We start from the raw sequence: 13572 nt of genomic DNA on the forward strand, positions 1-13572 counted from the left end.
TTACAAGCAATAGTATATGCGCTTATACTATTGCTTTTACCTATCGGTTTAGTTTTAAACTCCGTTTAAAGCAAGTTGTGGAACTGGGCCTATGTCAATGTACACCAGTTCAGGAGGACTGAATCAACTATAGAGTTTCACATTCTGTGGTTGGACCACGTCATTGGTGTGATGCAAATGGTGATTACAAGTTTTACAAGTTTCGCCGCATAGAACGTCGATTGATAGATATTCCAAATTTTGTGGAAAATATGGAAACATTATATCATCAAACTAATAAATTAGTTCAGGAAACGCAGCATCTTTTCTCACAACTAGAGAAAAAATCGTCCGATGCAGATTTACAGGAAATAAAAGCGGCTATAGAGGACAAAATCAATCTTGTCAACAGGTAGTCAGAAACAGTACATTTTTTTTATTATGGTCATGATTTTATATTAGGAGGAAGTATAATGTGATATGTTGAATTTTTATTCACTATTTTTTTTTTCAGTAACTGTGAACGACTAGATGTGTTATGTCTGAAAGGACCTGTATCACAGAGACAGAATGCTAGAATGAGGGTGGACCAATTAAAATATGACAGTCGTCATCTTAGCGCAGCCTTGAATTCCTGGTGCAATCGTGTGATGAGAAGACAAAGAGAGGAAGCTGAACGAGAGGCCTTATTAGCAAGAAAATTCACTTCCAATGATCATGTTGATATTTTAATAGACCATACTGTACAACACAATAATAATTTACACAATGCGGTTCATGGCATAGATGATTTATTACATCAGGGAAGCAGTGTTTTGGACAATCTAAAATCTCAGAGATTAACGTTGAAAGGAGCGCATAAACGTTTAATAGATATCGGTAATACCTTGGGTCTTTCTAATACTACTATGAGGCTAATAGAGCAAAGAGCTCGACAGGATGGTTTTATTTTGATTGCTGGTATGACATTTACTTGTCTAATCATTATTTTGGTAATACTTTATCTTAGATAAACATTCCTAAAAATTGTTAGATATAATATTTGTAATTATATCAATACAATTGTTAATTGTAGTTCTTGTATGATTAACATGTATACATTGATATCTTATACTTTTTATTTATAATTATTTTTATTGCTTACAAAAATGGTTGTACAGTTTGTAATTCTTGATCATTATTATGAGTTATTCATTATATATAAATTATGCAAAAAAATATTTTCATCTGCAGTAATTTAATTCATTTAGAAAAGCTAGAAATTATTATAAGATTATTGATAAAATATGCTGATGAGGTAATCTTTCAATATCTTAAATTTATTTTATTAAAATTAATTTATACAAGTTTTGACCAAAAGAGTTGATGAATTCTAGTCATACGATAATTATTATACACAAATACTGAAGCTTTTAAGACGTATTATAAATTTATTGGATTCTTAGCAACAATAATAATTTTTAATAATCGCAACTGTAGATCTGTTCTTTTTATTTGTACTTTCTACATTTTGTAATTTTTTCCTTTTCTTATCCCTTCCATTAAATAATTATATACTTACCTGTTTTAAATATAAAAAGTGCTATGCGGATGAAAAAAACAGATCTAACTTAGACTTTGATTACTGTAGATCCTTTAACTATAAAATCATGTCACTGTAAAATGTCAAATTATGTTAATGAATGCGTACGCTCGAAAACCGCTAAATTTAAAGATAATTATTTAGAAGACTGACATCACCTTGAATTTCGCTCAAACTTGCACAATTGTGTATTTTGGTGCGTAGAACGCGATTTTGCAAGAAAAAAGTGTCGCTCTCAAACGAATCAAAAGTTACAAAAATCTGAAAAATAACATGCATAGGGTTAGAAAATCTGTCATGCCTTCTTCTTCTTCTTCAATATATGGCTCTGTACACACCACAGATGCTCCGACGCACTTGCTACGATCTGTCATGCCAATAATACAGACTACGTTTACACGGCTTCTAACTTCGACTTAGTAACTACCGTAGTTAGTGCAGGCTCGAATCCGATTAGAGTATATTTTTAGATCTAAAAGAATATACCAATCGAATCAAAGAATTCACTAACTACGGTTGTTGCTAATCCGGATTAACCTTGCCGTGTAAACGTAGTCATAGTGTAAACGCAACTCACCTTAAGTAGGAGTTATACCATTAGCGTTACTTAGCGTTACTATATGCGCATATACTATTGCTTTTAACCATCGGTTTAGCTTTAAACTCCGTTTAAAGCAATTGTGGAACTGGGTCTTATGCCCATTTCTACCAACCTTGGTTGATTTAACCGACTGGTTATTCCATCGGAATGAACCAATCGCATTTAATCATTCTAATTAACGACAAATGCGATTGGTCAATTCCGTTGGAATAACCAACCGGTTAAGTTAACCAAGGTTGGTAGAAATGGGCATTAGTCGAAGTTAGAAGCCGTGTAAACGTAGTCATAGTCTGGTATAGAGATGGCAACTGTGGTTGCAGCACGGACATAAACCGCCTGAAAATGGATGTAGCACGGACCTCCACCACATATAGATTTTACCACCGAGACCTGAAAGTGGATGTAGCATCGTAGTTCTCCTCTCAAAATGGATGCAGATGACATCCTCTCCCAGTGCGGAAAATCGGTGTCGCAGAAAATGTCGTGTTGACCACTCTCAGGTTTCTTTCTTCTTACGCCTTTCTATGTCTATAAAATTACGTAGTACCACTGATTAATTTAATATTTTTTTGTTAAATATTTATCGACAAAATATTTGTCGATAAGAAAAAAATTGTCTTTACTATATAAATCCTATGTAAATATATATACACATGTGTACCAAAATTCACTAACGTCGATAACAGATGATAACGTTCCCTACTTTTTGACAATCGCCTCTACGTTATCGACACTTTGTAAGTTAATTGACGACTTCAGCGTCCTCTTAAAACAGGATTAGTTATTCAATCTATCCTAACCTAACCAAACGTAACCTAATTCAAGGTTTGGTTCGAAGACACGTGCCAAAAAGCCAAGTATAAACTTCGGGATGAGCTGAATGCACAGTGTTTTGTAACTACCAAACTGGAAAAAAATATTTTGGAGACACGTATATATTACAGATTACATTGTGTTGAACAGTATAATTAATAATAATGGATGAATTACTGAAAGATGCGCGTTTCGCGCACGTTGCGAAAGATCCGAAATTTCGACATATTCCCAAAGCTGAGAGGAAAGTGAAAATTGACAAACGATTTCAAGGCATGTTTAAAGATAAAAAGTTTGTTGTAACATATACTACCGATAAACGTGGTAGGCCGGTTAATCAAAGCACTACAGAGAATCTTAGAAAATATTATGATCTACCTAGCAGCGAAGAAGAAGAAGAGGAAAAAGAAGAAGAAGAAGGTGAATTAAATGAAGATACTTCTGTATCATCTGCAAGTAAGGAAACTAAAACAAAAGAAAGTACCAAGAATATCGAGAATAAAAAGATAAAGAATAAGAAAAAAAAGAAGGAAACAGCAAAAGAAACTGATTCAAACTCTGTGAAAGATTCTGTAAACACAAAAAATAAAGAGGGAAGGAGTGATGATGATTGTTCTCCTAGTAATGAGAATTTGATACAGATAAAGTCAAAAAAGGAAGATAATTCTGATGATGGATCAGATAAATCCTCAAATGACACTGAGGATGAGAGTGTTGAGGAAAGATTATCCCAAGTAGATTTAGATGAAAATGAAAAGCAGTTGCACAAAAGAAGAAAAAATGAGAACAGCAAACTTACAAGTGAAGTTAAAAAAAGATTAAAAGATCTTAGTGTGAATTATGCTAGGGGTGAAGGTGTCTTATTGACTGATAGTTCTTCAGAAGAAGAATCATCTGAAGCTAGTGGTAATATTATTGATTATATCTTATGACATTAAAGTGTACCTATAAGTAATATAGTACATAAGGATTGTTATGCATATATTTAAATGTATAATAGTGTGACACATAAAGTTAGGGTATCTAGTATCATTCAATTTTGCTTCATATTTCTTTCCTTTCAGATGATGAAGAAATTGAGCATGACTGGGGTGAACTAGACAAAGATGCTGAGACAACAGATAAGATTACACATAAATTAGCCATTTGTAACATGAATTGGGATGTAATACGTGCTGTTGACTTAATGATTCTGTTAAACTCCTTTTTACCTAGTGGTGGATTTCTTCGTTCAGTCACAGTAATAATACATAGTATAATATTACATAATCATGATGAAAATATAATATTATGAAATGTTGATAGTAATTAATAATATGAAACAAACTTATATTAATAATTTATTACTATTTCATCATTTATTAATTAATAAACTAATTAATAAATTCATTAATAAATTTACTAATTAATAAAATATTTTATATATTTTAATGAGTAATAAAATAAAAAAAATAAAGTTCTCTCCCTGATATATTGAGTTCATATTTATGAATTATAGCTTATTTACCAATTTTTACAGATTTATCCTTCAGAATACGGTCAGCAGCGAATGAAGGAAGAAGAAATTAGTGGACCAAAGGAACTAAAAGATGATAACATTAACAGTGATGATGAAAATGAAGATGTATGAAATATGAATTCTTTCTATTATTCATAGTTTTAATAGTTGATTAAGATGCAATGTACTCTTATTAACAATTTTATAGTCAATCCTTTTTCCCTTTTTTTCTTTTTAGAATGAAGAAGGAGCACAATATCACATGGAGAAACTGAGACAATACCAGTTGAATCGATTGAAATATTATTATGCTGTTGCTGAGTTCGACTCTGCTGAAACAGCAAATAAAGTATATACAGAATGTGATGGTATTGAATATGAATCAACCTCGAATCGACTAGACCTCAGATTCATACCAGATGATATGACATTTGACCAAGTATGTGCTAAAATATCCTGAACATTTTTTTTGGATACAATTTCTATTTTCATGATATTTTCTTAGAAATATACCAATTTCAACTACAAAATATTTATTTAAGGAACCTAAAGATACTTGTAATGAAATACCGACAAAGTATCAACCAAGGCAGTTTACGACAACAGCTTTGCAACAAGTTAAGGTTGATTTAACGTGGGATGACGTAGATCCAGACAGACAAGAATTTTTGCAAAAAGCAAATTCAGGAAAACTGGAAGATATCGACGAAAGTGATCTGCATAAGTATTTAGCGAGTGGTAGCGAAGAGTCGGGTATGGTATTATTATGTTGTAACTTTTCTTTTGGGTCTATATATTAATGCGTTATGTCTTTATATTTTAGATACAGAGGAGAAGAAAAACGAAAGCAACGTGGCTGACGGTGATTTAGATTCGAAGGTGAAAAATGATCCAATCGAAAAATACAAAGCTCTGTTGAGATCTATTGAAGAAGAAGAAGAGAAAACGAAAAACAAGGATGTTGAATTAGAAGTCACCTGGGATGTAGGCGCGAAAGAAAAGGTCGAGGAATTGGTCAAAGAGAAGATGAAAAATAACGAAGAGCTCACGCCTTTCGAGCAATATTTAGAGAAGCGTAAAGCAAAGAAGAAAGCTAAGAGAGAAGAGAGGAAGCAGAAAGAGAAGAGTCAAAAGGACGATTCAGAAGATTCCATACCATCTGATGTAAATTTGAACGACGAATACTTTGCCGAGGAATTGAAAACCGGTAAATCATTATCTCGTAAAAAGAAGAAAAAAGACGAAGAAAAAAATGTATCGAACGATGAGGAAGAGGATCGACGTAAAGCAGAGTTAGAATTACTCTTAATGGATCAAGACGAGGACGGTGCTAAGAAACACTTTAACATGAAGGAAATCGAAGAAAACACATCACTATCCAAGTCCAAACGGAAACGTCTCAGCAAGAAGAAGGCGCAAGAAGAAACGAAGGAAGACAACTTCGAAGTCGATGTTAAAGATCCTAGATTCACCGCTTTGTTCACGTCACATCACTTCAACATCGATCCCACAGATCCGCATTACAGGAAGACAAAGGGTACGGAGGTCTTGGTCAATGAAAAGCTGAAAAGAAGAGCCGATGATGCGGCACGTGTAGAAGACGTAAGTAAATTAATTGAACATTCTCGTTAATCGCGATATTCGCCTATTATGGTTGAAAATTTTACATTTCAATTGTTTTAAAGATGTCGGAAACGCAATCCAAGAAGTCAAGGATAAACGAGAAGCTATCCATGGAATTGCAAGCATTAGTTAAGTCCGTGAAAAGAAAAACACAAAATATTATGCAACCAATAAAGCGATAAGTCGGTCATTTAGTTCTGTATGGATTATAGACGATTATTAGTCGTTTATAATGTATAAAGTCTATTTTATTGTCAAAATAAAAAATTAGAAATAATCGTGCGCCTATTAAATGACATCGTACTACTTGGTTAGAAGTCTCTCATCGACTTGTGACGAGTGCGATGAACTTTTGTCTACATCTCATACGCGCGATGCTTCATAGATTATTTTTCTTTTTAATTGATATATTTCGCAACTTAAAAAAAAAATTGTTCACATCAGACTTTATTTGACATTACAAACGAGATACATATACTGTAATCAGGTTTTTAGTCAAACAATCCAAAGCCCATGTCATCGTCGGACTCTTCGGATTCCTCTTTTTTCTCTTCCTTCTTTTCTGCGGCGGGAGTATCGACGGTCGCATCTGACTGAACCGCTACAGTAGCAGCAGCAAACTTACTTGGATCCTGTAACCAGACATTTCCATTGATTTTTATACGTGCCAATTTTACTAATAATATAACATCTTTCTATTATATTTAGTTCAGACAGCGTTTACACGCATTTTTCAACCGAGATCCTGACGCGTCAGTGGGTTCCGCTATTTCTAGCTCTGACACGTAAACCAAGATCTTCAGACATGCAATGTTTTCATCATTTAAGACTTCTAACTTGCAGAAGTGAAGAATAATAATTATTCTCTTTCATCACTCAGCATATGAGTACACTGTATACAAAATCATACCTTGATGTATTCCTTGATTGTAGCAGCTTCCGCAAATTCGACGTCAGTAACAGCAGCAATGGCCAACAGATTCTTGAAACCATTAGCAACACTGTGCGGTGCACTAGCGATTGTGGGATAACTAATCGCCAGACAAATCGAGGCTACATTCGCAACACCAGCCAAGAATTTCTCACGGAGATCTTCAGGTTTAATGTCCAAAATCTCGGGTGCGAAGATGGTACCAGAGTCATATACTTGTTCAACAAGTAATCCGTATGAGAAAGGGGAGATGTTCAGCATATTGAGAAGTGTAGCCTCAGAAGCTCCCACTTTGTCGCCAGGTTTGAGAATGTGTACATCATTCTAGAAAATTTCATATCACTTTTTAAATTTTTGAGATAATACAACTTAGAAGTGTCAAATGGATGGATTTTCAATAGATACTTACGATAATTTCAATAGTTCCTTTAGAAATCTTAGTTGGTATACTTAAAGCTTGAAAAAATGAAGTCTTTTCAGGACCAAGTCCTGTATTCTGAGCGGGGATGACAACACTCAAAGGTGCTATGGCGCCAGCTCTAGCAGGTGCTCGTACTTTATTCTCCAGTAATTTATCTCTCACTTCAATTAGGTCTCCCCGAGTAAAGACAAATCCAACATTACCACGGATATGAGGTAGTAATTTTTCTAGTGCAGCATTCCGTTCGACATGGCCACGAATAGCTTTTCTCATCATAGTATTTTTACCCATCAAAACAACTCCATTTCCCCGTAATGACATGCGGATCTGTTGCATTTGTTTGGATCCAACATTGTCTGCTCCCACAATAAAGCATTTGGGATAATCGTCCAATAGTTGCTGATATTTAAAAAGTTCTAAATAAATTACATAACAATTACAAAGCACATGAAAGAGTAAGAAGAAAAATACTTACTACAAGCTTGGTGAAATAATTAGACTTCCATGTTGTTTTGTCCTCCCTACCCATCTTGAGTGTGTAGGGATACCTTGCAGAAATTTAAGGACTGCAAACAATAAAAATCAGTGCTACATATTAAACACAATATAAAAGTGTTATATATTAAACACAATATAAATCAATATTAATCTTTCTACTAAATTATGTTAAAAATATTTCTTACACATAAAGGCTGCATTTTGAAATATAGTGGTAAAAATCTACTATTTATATTATGTAAACTGTATTTTCAGTATTGATTTTTATAGGTGCCAATTTTATTAAGTAACATCTTTCTATTATGTTTAGTTCAGACAACGTTTACACGTATTTTTCAACTGGGATGTATCAGTGGGTTCCGCTATTTCTAGCTCTGACACATGGACCAAGATCTTCAGACGTGCAACATTTTCATCATTTAAGACTTCTAACTTGCAGAAATGAAGAATAATAATTAATAATAATATTCTCTTTTATTCAGCATATAAGTACATTGTTGGTATATTTTAAACAAATGCATTCAAACAGTCTAATCTTTTTCAAAGAACTGGTTTATACATTTATAACAAAAACAAGAAAAAATATGCAATCAAAATGTAATCAAAATTTGTTAGGGAAAAAGAAACAAAAACTAATACATAGTACAGGGGATGCAGCAAAAAAGACCAAGCTAAATATTAATAATTAAATAAGTTCAATTGTTTTTAGTTTCTTTGAGTCTTTTGTTTTTTATACATGGTTTTCTCATAACTTCATTGCATATTTATATTTATAATATGAGACTATTTTTCTCAATTTCCTAAATGACTTAGTAAAAAAAAAGACAGACTATAATTTTTTTTATTAAGAAAACATATAGAAATCTCACAGATTTTAATATATATAGACTTTGAATATGTTAAATATATCCAATATCCATCAAAGTTAATGGCAATCAGAATATTTCCATATGGTTTCTTATAAAGCCACATGTTTCCATAACCTCTTGTTTGACGCACTTTTCTTTCGAACGTTTAAAAAAAATACACATAGCTTTGTATTATTCGTAATTAGAAATGAATATGCGTATCGTTTAATCTAATCTGACATAAAGAGAAAACATTAAAGGTTTCAAAAATATATATATTAATTAAACGACAAAAATGAAGAACATAGCAAGAACATACCTCAACGACGTATAGTAGAATAGTGTTCAAAGCAGCGATCAAGATGGTTCATGGTTCGATAGATGGCTCCAGGCAGAACAATTCTGCTCCTACGCCAGTCATCGGCTGCATTCAGCAGACTCAACAGTTGGACAATATTACTAGATTTTCCACTGAATCTCGCTCCTAATTGGCAAATACTTCTGGGTCTATGAAGAATCTAAAAGAATGCTCCAATCACAGACAATAATCATTAAGCGCTCTCTGATCACTTTGTTCTACTGAACGCGGCCGCGTTTCAAGACGTAAATGTGTGAAAAATTATATAATCTGATTGGTGCGTGCAAGGAACTTAGCTATCTCCTGAAAGGCTGGGAAATTATTTGTAGGAGTCCGTTTCTAGAGAGTTTGCGTTGATGTTAGTTCCCAAATAATAGTGTTTTAAGGCCCATCTATAATGGCTGCAAGAATAAGGTTGTAAGCGTAAGAAATGGACCAACCATAATCGATTATTATAAGAATAATAATAATTCTTATAATAATCGATTATAGTTGGTCCATTTCTTACTGCTTATACCTCGTCTACAATAGAAGTCGTAGAGTCGTAAGTCGTAGAAATTGACCAATCATAGTCCGGTAAGAGAAAAATAATCGACCGCGATTGGTCAATTTGTACGACTACGACTCTATGACTTCTATTGTAGACGAGGTATTAAGCCCTAAACACAATGCCAGGCAACAGGCAATAAGAATAAAAATAGACCGATCACAATCGACTATTACAAGAATAATCTATTGTGATTGGTCTATTTTTATTCTTATTGCCTGTTGCCTGACATTGTTTAGGGCTTTACGCTTGCAACCTTAGGGCAAGAGCACAGGTTTTTGCATAACGCATAATACATAACGCATAAGAGAATAAACCAGTTAGTTTTCTTCATTTCTCTCCTCAGGATAGAAATGAAGAACTCTGATTGGTTGATTCTCTTATACGTTGTGTATTATACGTTATGCAGAAGTCTGTGCTCTGGCCCTTAGTCTAAAGGCTCGTCTACATTAGCTGTAAGAGTAAGGCTGTAAGGTTGCAAGACACGAAATGAAATATTTTCATTCGGTGACAGCTTACGTTACAGCCTTACAGCCTTAAGGCCTTATAGCCTTAAGCCAGCGGCACACGGTGCTTGTTTTCGTGCTGGATTGCTTGCTGGATAAAAATACTGCGTTCTGATTGGTGTATTTTCATCCATCTTCGGAAATGTACCAATCAGATCGCAGTATTTTCATCCAGCAATCAATCCAGCACGAAAACAAGCACTGTGTGCCGTTGGCTTAATCAAAACATATGTAGTCTGTTCTTTTTAGCTGCACTACTGAACTGGTGCAATAAGTTAAAGTGAGAAAAAATATAGTTGTCTTATTCTAACTTAAGCCAGCGGCACACGGTGCTTGTTTTCGTGCTGGATTGCTTGCTGGATGAAAATACTGCGTTCTGATTGGTGCATTTCCATCCATCTTCGGAAATGTACCAATCAGAACGCAGTATTTTCATCCAGCAAGCAATCCAGCACGAAAACAAGCATCGTGTGCCGCTGGCTAAGATGTAATTAGAAGTAATCAAAACATAGTTTAAACACATTCCAAAATACCAGTGAGAATTTTCAGAAAAAAAATAATTACAATGCCGGCTATAGTATAAAAAATTGCAAAAAACGAAAATAATTTTTGACATGACAGTATGTGATTAATATCAACTGAGCCACGGTCGTCGCCATTTTCGAGCCAAATCGTGTGAAGTGGATGAAAGAACCTAACCTTGTCCCGTTCCCCTATTTACGGACCTTGAATATACCTCGAGAGGAGATCGGTTTGATATTGTCTGTAGTCTGCTAGTCTCGAAGATATTGTTTTGTTTTGATCGATCTGATTATATTACTCGAAAGTAAATAAACTTTTTGTAATAAATTTTTGAGGATGACGACACTCAGGCCTTTCACGTGCAATGATTTATTCAAATTTAACAACGTGTGAGTAGTTTGTACTAAAATTATGTATATTTTATAATTTAGAATTTTGAAATTTAATTATATATCATTTTCATATAGGAATTTAGATCCTCTCACGGAGACAGTATCCTTTACTTCAATTAATAAGATGACAGTTAACAATAACAGTTGTCAACCACACACATGTATTTTCTCATTAATCTGTCACAATATAAATAATTTTGATAATTATTAATTAGATGGTAGGAGACAAATCTGTTGATATTTTGAATGTTTTAATGTATATATTCCCTCATATTTCTACTTAGTATGGGCTTTCATTTTATATGCATTATCTTGCACATTGGCCAGAGTACTTTCAAGTGGCTGAATCTCCAAATGGCGAAATAATGGGTTATAGTGAGATCAATTATCTGTGTTATGTTATTACAGTGAAGTAAAATTTCATATTGCTTGTCTGATGTTGATGTTGTCACTGTTTGAAAACTATTCATAGTTATGGGAAAAGCAGAAGGACATGGAGAATACTGGCATGGTCATGTAACTGCTCTCACAGTTTCTCCTGACTATAGGAGACTGGGTCTTGCTGCAATGCTGATGAAGTTTCTGGAGGAAGTTTCTGAAAAGTGAGTTAAAATAAAAATGTTTTTTCAGTATTGTATATTATTACAAGCTACAATTATACAAATTGTTTTCTGAATTGTATATTAATAAAGCAGATGACAATTGTTACTGCTTTTTTTAAATCAGGAAGCAGGCTTATTTTGTGGATCTTTTTGTGAGAGTCAGCAATAAGGTGGCTATCAAGATGTATCAACAATTAGGATATATTGTTTATAGGACGATACTGGAATATTATAATGGAGATCCAGATGAAGATGCATATGGTGAACTTATTTCTAAAGAGTTTGAAATAATATATCTTTTTTATTGCATGCAAGACTGACAGATATTGTTTTATTCACAGATATGAGGAAAGCTTTGTCAAGAGATGTGAAAAAGAAATCTGTAATTCCATTGACGCATCCTGTGAGGCCTGTGGAAGTAGATTGAAAGGTTTTAATATTTATATATTATACAAAATGCATTGTTCGAGAAATACATCACTTGATTATTTAATTGCGACTTTCAACTGCGAATTATTCTTGGTAATAAAAAAAGATGGTTATTTGATCGAATCGTTCAAACAATTGAATCAAACTTTTACATCTATTAGTTCTGTGGATTATATATCGGATAAACTTCACGGTGTTTTATACAATGTCTGACCTTCATTATTAACAATATACAGATCGCTTCCGACCGAAACAGGTTTGAATCGTCAGTCCAAGTGATCGAAACGCACCTTGGTCGAAAACGCAAACACCACTAAATACGACGCTTCGAATTTTCGAGATATAAATGTAAGATGACTATGTGAAATGAGCTTATATACAGATGTGCGTATACGTTATGTATTAATGTGCAGTTTATTTGCTCTCCTGTACAATAGTACACAACGTTTTCCACTTGTTGTCGGTCTCGCTCGTTTTTCTCATACGAATAAATAATAAATATAAATGTAAGATGAGAGATAGGCTCCGGAGAATGCGATCAGGATCGAGAGCGATCCTCGATCGATGTAAATTGCTAGCTGCCTATTTTGATTCTACTACCATCTTCGAAACGCAAACGTCCCTCTTTTATATATGCTATTTACACGAATAAAATGAATGTGTGTATGTGTGTACATATATACGTATATACGTACGGATCTTCCACTACGCGCGCGCGCGCGAGACTCGCGATATACAGGGGGAGCGTGGAGGAGGGAGGAGAGGGTGCTAGTCACCCGCGCAATAGCACTCGATGTCGCGTGTGTTATAAAAAATTAGGGACAAAGTGTCGTTCTTGCATATCTTTGTACTGCACTCAGTAGTCTGAGTTTCGAATTATCCGTACGAATGTTCGAAGATGCGCTAAATGAAGCCGGGTGTACGTGTTAGTCCGTCCGTTTTCAGACAGCAGACCCTTGGAAGGAACACAATGAGGACGTTCGACAGAGATTCTCGAGCGGGGAACTCTTCGGACGTCTCTCGTGGGTCCTTTGACTTTTCCATCCCACTCGGGTTGTTTCGTTCGCTTCCTGGAGCATATAGACGCACAGTCGTAGTCGCGGGATTACAAAACTATCCCAAAGTCTTGTACGTATTGCACGAAAGCCCTACATTTTTTTTTTCCTTTCTTTAGCCCCGCTCGTTTCGTAATCGCTAGGAGGAAGACGTTTGCTAGTTACGTAGGACACGTCGAACGAGTACAAAACTTCCCTTACGATAAGACAACGCTACAAACCGCTTACGTCGCGTACTTTTTTTAATACACAATGTTGCACACAGAGTATTTACGCACACAGGAACGTGAGATGCTAATCGTTAAATAATAAATTACGTTCCCATTATTACAATCTATTTCATCGTGTCCTTGTACAAAAACAAAAG

The 13572-nt window shown here is 34.4% G+C and overlaps 4 protein-coding genes and 1 long non-coding RNA gene across 7 annotated transcripts; 3 read left to right on the top strand and 2 right to left on the bottom strand.

Moving 5' to 3' along the window:
- Positions 1–113: 113 nt before the first annotated feature.
- Membrin (Golgi SNAP receptor complex member 2) lies at positions 114–1091 on the top strand. The gene is made up of 2 exons (XM_011147927.3): positions 114–391; positions 494–1091. The coding sequence occupies exons 1-2, from the start codon at positions 252–254 to the stop codon at positions 990–992; spliced, it is 639 nt and encodes a 212-aa protein (XP_011146229.1). The 5' UTR covers positions 114–251; the 3' UTR covers positions 993–1091.
- Positions 1092–1524: 433 nt separating this feature from the next.
- Positions 1525–2116, bottom strand: LOC112589838 (uncharacterized). Its single transcript, XR_003113822.1, has 3 exons — positions 1900–2116; positions 1720–1822; positions 1525–1634 (listed from the first exon to the last, which is right to left on the bottom strand). It is a non-coding gene; the product is annotated as an uncharacterized LOC112589838 (long non-coding RNA).
- Positions 2117–2776: 660 nt separating this feature from the next.
- On the top strand, positions 2777–6381 carry LOC105187236 (ESF1 homolog). The gene is made up of 8 exons (XM_011147925.3): positions 2777–2899; positions 2988–3881; positions 4040–4215; positions 4495–4599; positions 4712–4912; positions 5016–5226; positions 5297–6075; positions 6159–6381. Exons 2-8 carry the CDS (start codon positions 3140–3142, stop codon positions 6276–6278), a joined length of 2334 nt encoding a protein of 777 aa, XP_011146227.1. The 5' UTR covers positions 2777–2899; positions 2988–3139; the 3' UTR covers positions 6279–6381.
- Positions 6382–6515: 134 nt separating this feature from the next.
- LOC105187235 (60S acidic ribosomal protein P0) lies at positions 6516–9138 on the bottom strand. The gene is made up of 5 exons (XM_011147924.3): positions 9114–9138; positions 7924–8014; positions 7437–7847; positions 7007–7351; positions 6516–6728 (listed from the first exon to the last, which is right to left on the bottom strand). Exons 2-5 carry the CDS (start codon positions 7975–7977, stop codon positions 6588–6590), a joined length of 951 nt encoding a protein of 316 aa, XP_011146226.1. The 5' UTR covers positions 7978–8014; positions 9114–9138; the 3' UTR covers positions 6516–6587.
- A 1516-nt stretch (positions 9139–10654) lies between these two features.
- Naa20A (N-alpha-acetyltransferase 20 A) lies at positions 10655–12550 on the top strand. 3 transcript variants are annotated; one of them, XM_025304568.1, is made up of 7 exons: positions 10655–11116; positions 11195–11219; positions 11404–11494; positions 11592–11721; positions 11936–11982; positions 12063–12151; positions 12387–12550. In XM_025304568.1, the coding sequence occupies exons 1-6, from the start codon at positions 11064–11066 to the stop codon at positions 12146–12148; spliced, it is 432 nt and encodes a 143-aa protein (XP_025160353.1). In that variant the 5' UTR covers positions 10655–11063; the 3' UTR covers positions 12149–12151; positions 12387–12550. The 3 variants fall into 3 exon arrangements, 2 of the variants coding, with proteins under 2 accessions (XP_025160353.1, XP_011146225.1); XR_850094.3 differs by having other exon boundaries at positions 11064–11116; positions 11846–11982; positions 12063–12243; XM_011147923.3 differs by having other exon boundaries at positions 11064–11116; positions 11846–11982.
- Positions 12551–13572: the final 1022 nt, after the last annotated feature.

The sequence above is a fragment of the Harpegnathos saltator genome, unplaced genomic scaffold, assembly GCF_003227715.2.
Source record: "Harpegnathos saltator strain DR-91 unplaced genomic scaffold, Hsal_v8.6 scaffold627, whole genome shotgun sequence".
Lineage (NCBI taxonomy): Eukaryota > Metazoa > Arthropoda > Insecta > Hymenoptera > Formicidae > Harpegnathos > Harpegnathos saltator.

What these genes read in the sequence shown, in the direction of transcription:
- Membrin (XM_011147927.3), top strand. Translation starts at nt 252, where the DNA reads ATGGAAACATTATATCATCAAACTAATAAATTAGTTCAGGAAACGCAG. An exon ending in AAAATCAATCTTGTCAACAG is followed by an intron (nt 392 to 493) that starts GTAGTCAGAAAC and finishes TTTTTTTTTCAG; the next exon opens with TAACTGTGAACGACTAGATG.
- LOC105187236 (XM_011147925.3), top strand. Translation starts at nt 3,140, where the DNA reads ATGGATGAATTACTGAAAGATGCGCGTTTCGCGCACGTTGCGAAAGAT. An exon ending in AGAATCATCTGAAGCTAGTG is followed by an intron (nt 3,882 to 4,039) that starts GTAATATTATTG and finishes CTTTCCTTTCAG; the next exon opens with ATGATGAAGAAATTGAGCAT. An exon ending in ATGCGGCACGTGTAGAAGAC is followed by an intron (nt 6,076 to 6,158) that starts GTAAGTAAATTA and finishes ATTGTTTTAAAG; the next exon opens with ATGTCGGAAACGCAATCCAA.
- LOC105187235 (XM_011147924.3), bottom strand. Translation starts at nt 7,977, where the DNA reads ATGGGTAGGGAGGACAAAACAACATGGAAGTCTAATTATTTCACCAAG. An exon ending in AAGGAACTATTGAAATTATC is followed by an intron (nt 7,352 to 7,436) that starts GTAAGTATCTAT and finishes GAAATTTTCTAG; the next exon opens with AATGATGTACACATTCTCAA. An exon ending in CAATCAAGGAATACATCAAG is followed by an intron (nt 6,729 to 7,006) that starts GTATGATTTTGT and finishes GTCTGGTTACAG; the next exon opens with GATCCAAGTAAGTTTGCTGC.
- Naa20A (XM_011147923.3), top strand. Translation starts at nt 11,064, where the DNA reads ATGACGACACTCAGGCCTTTCACGTGCAATGATTTATTCAAATTTAAC. An exon ending in TAGATCCTCTCACGGAGACA is followed by an intron (nt 11,220 to 11,403) that starts GTATCCTTTACT and finishes ATTTCTACTTAG; the next exon opens with TATGGGCTTTCATTTTATAT. An exon ending in CTGGAGGAAGTTTCTGAAAA is followed by an intron (nt 11,722 to 11,845) that starts GTGAGTTAAAAT and finishes TTTTTAAATCAG; the next exon opens with GAAGCAGGCTTATTTTGTGG.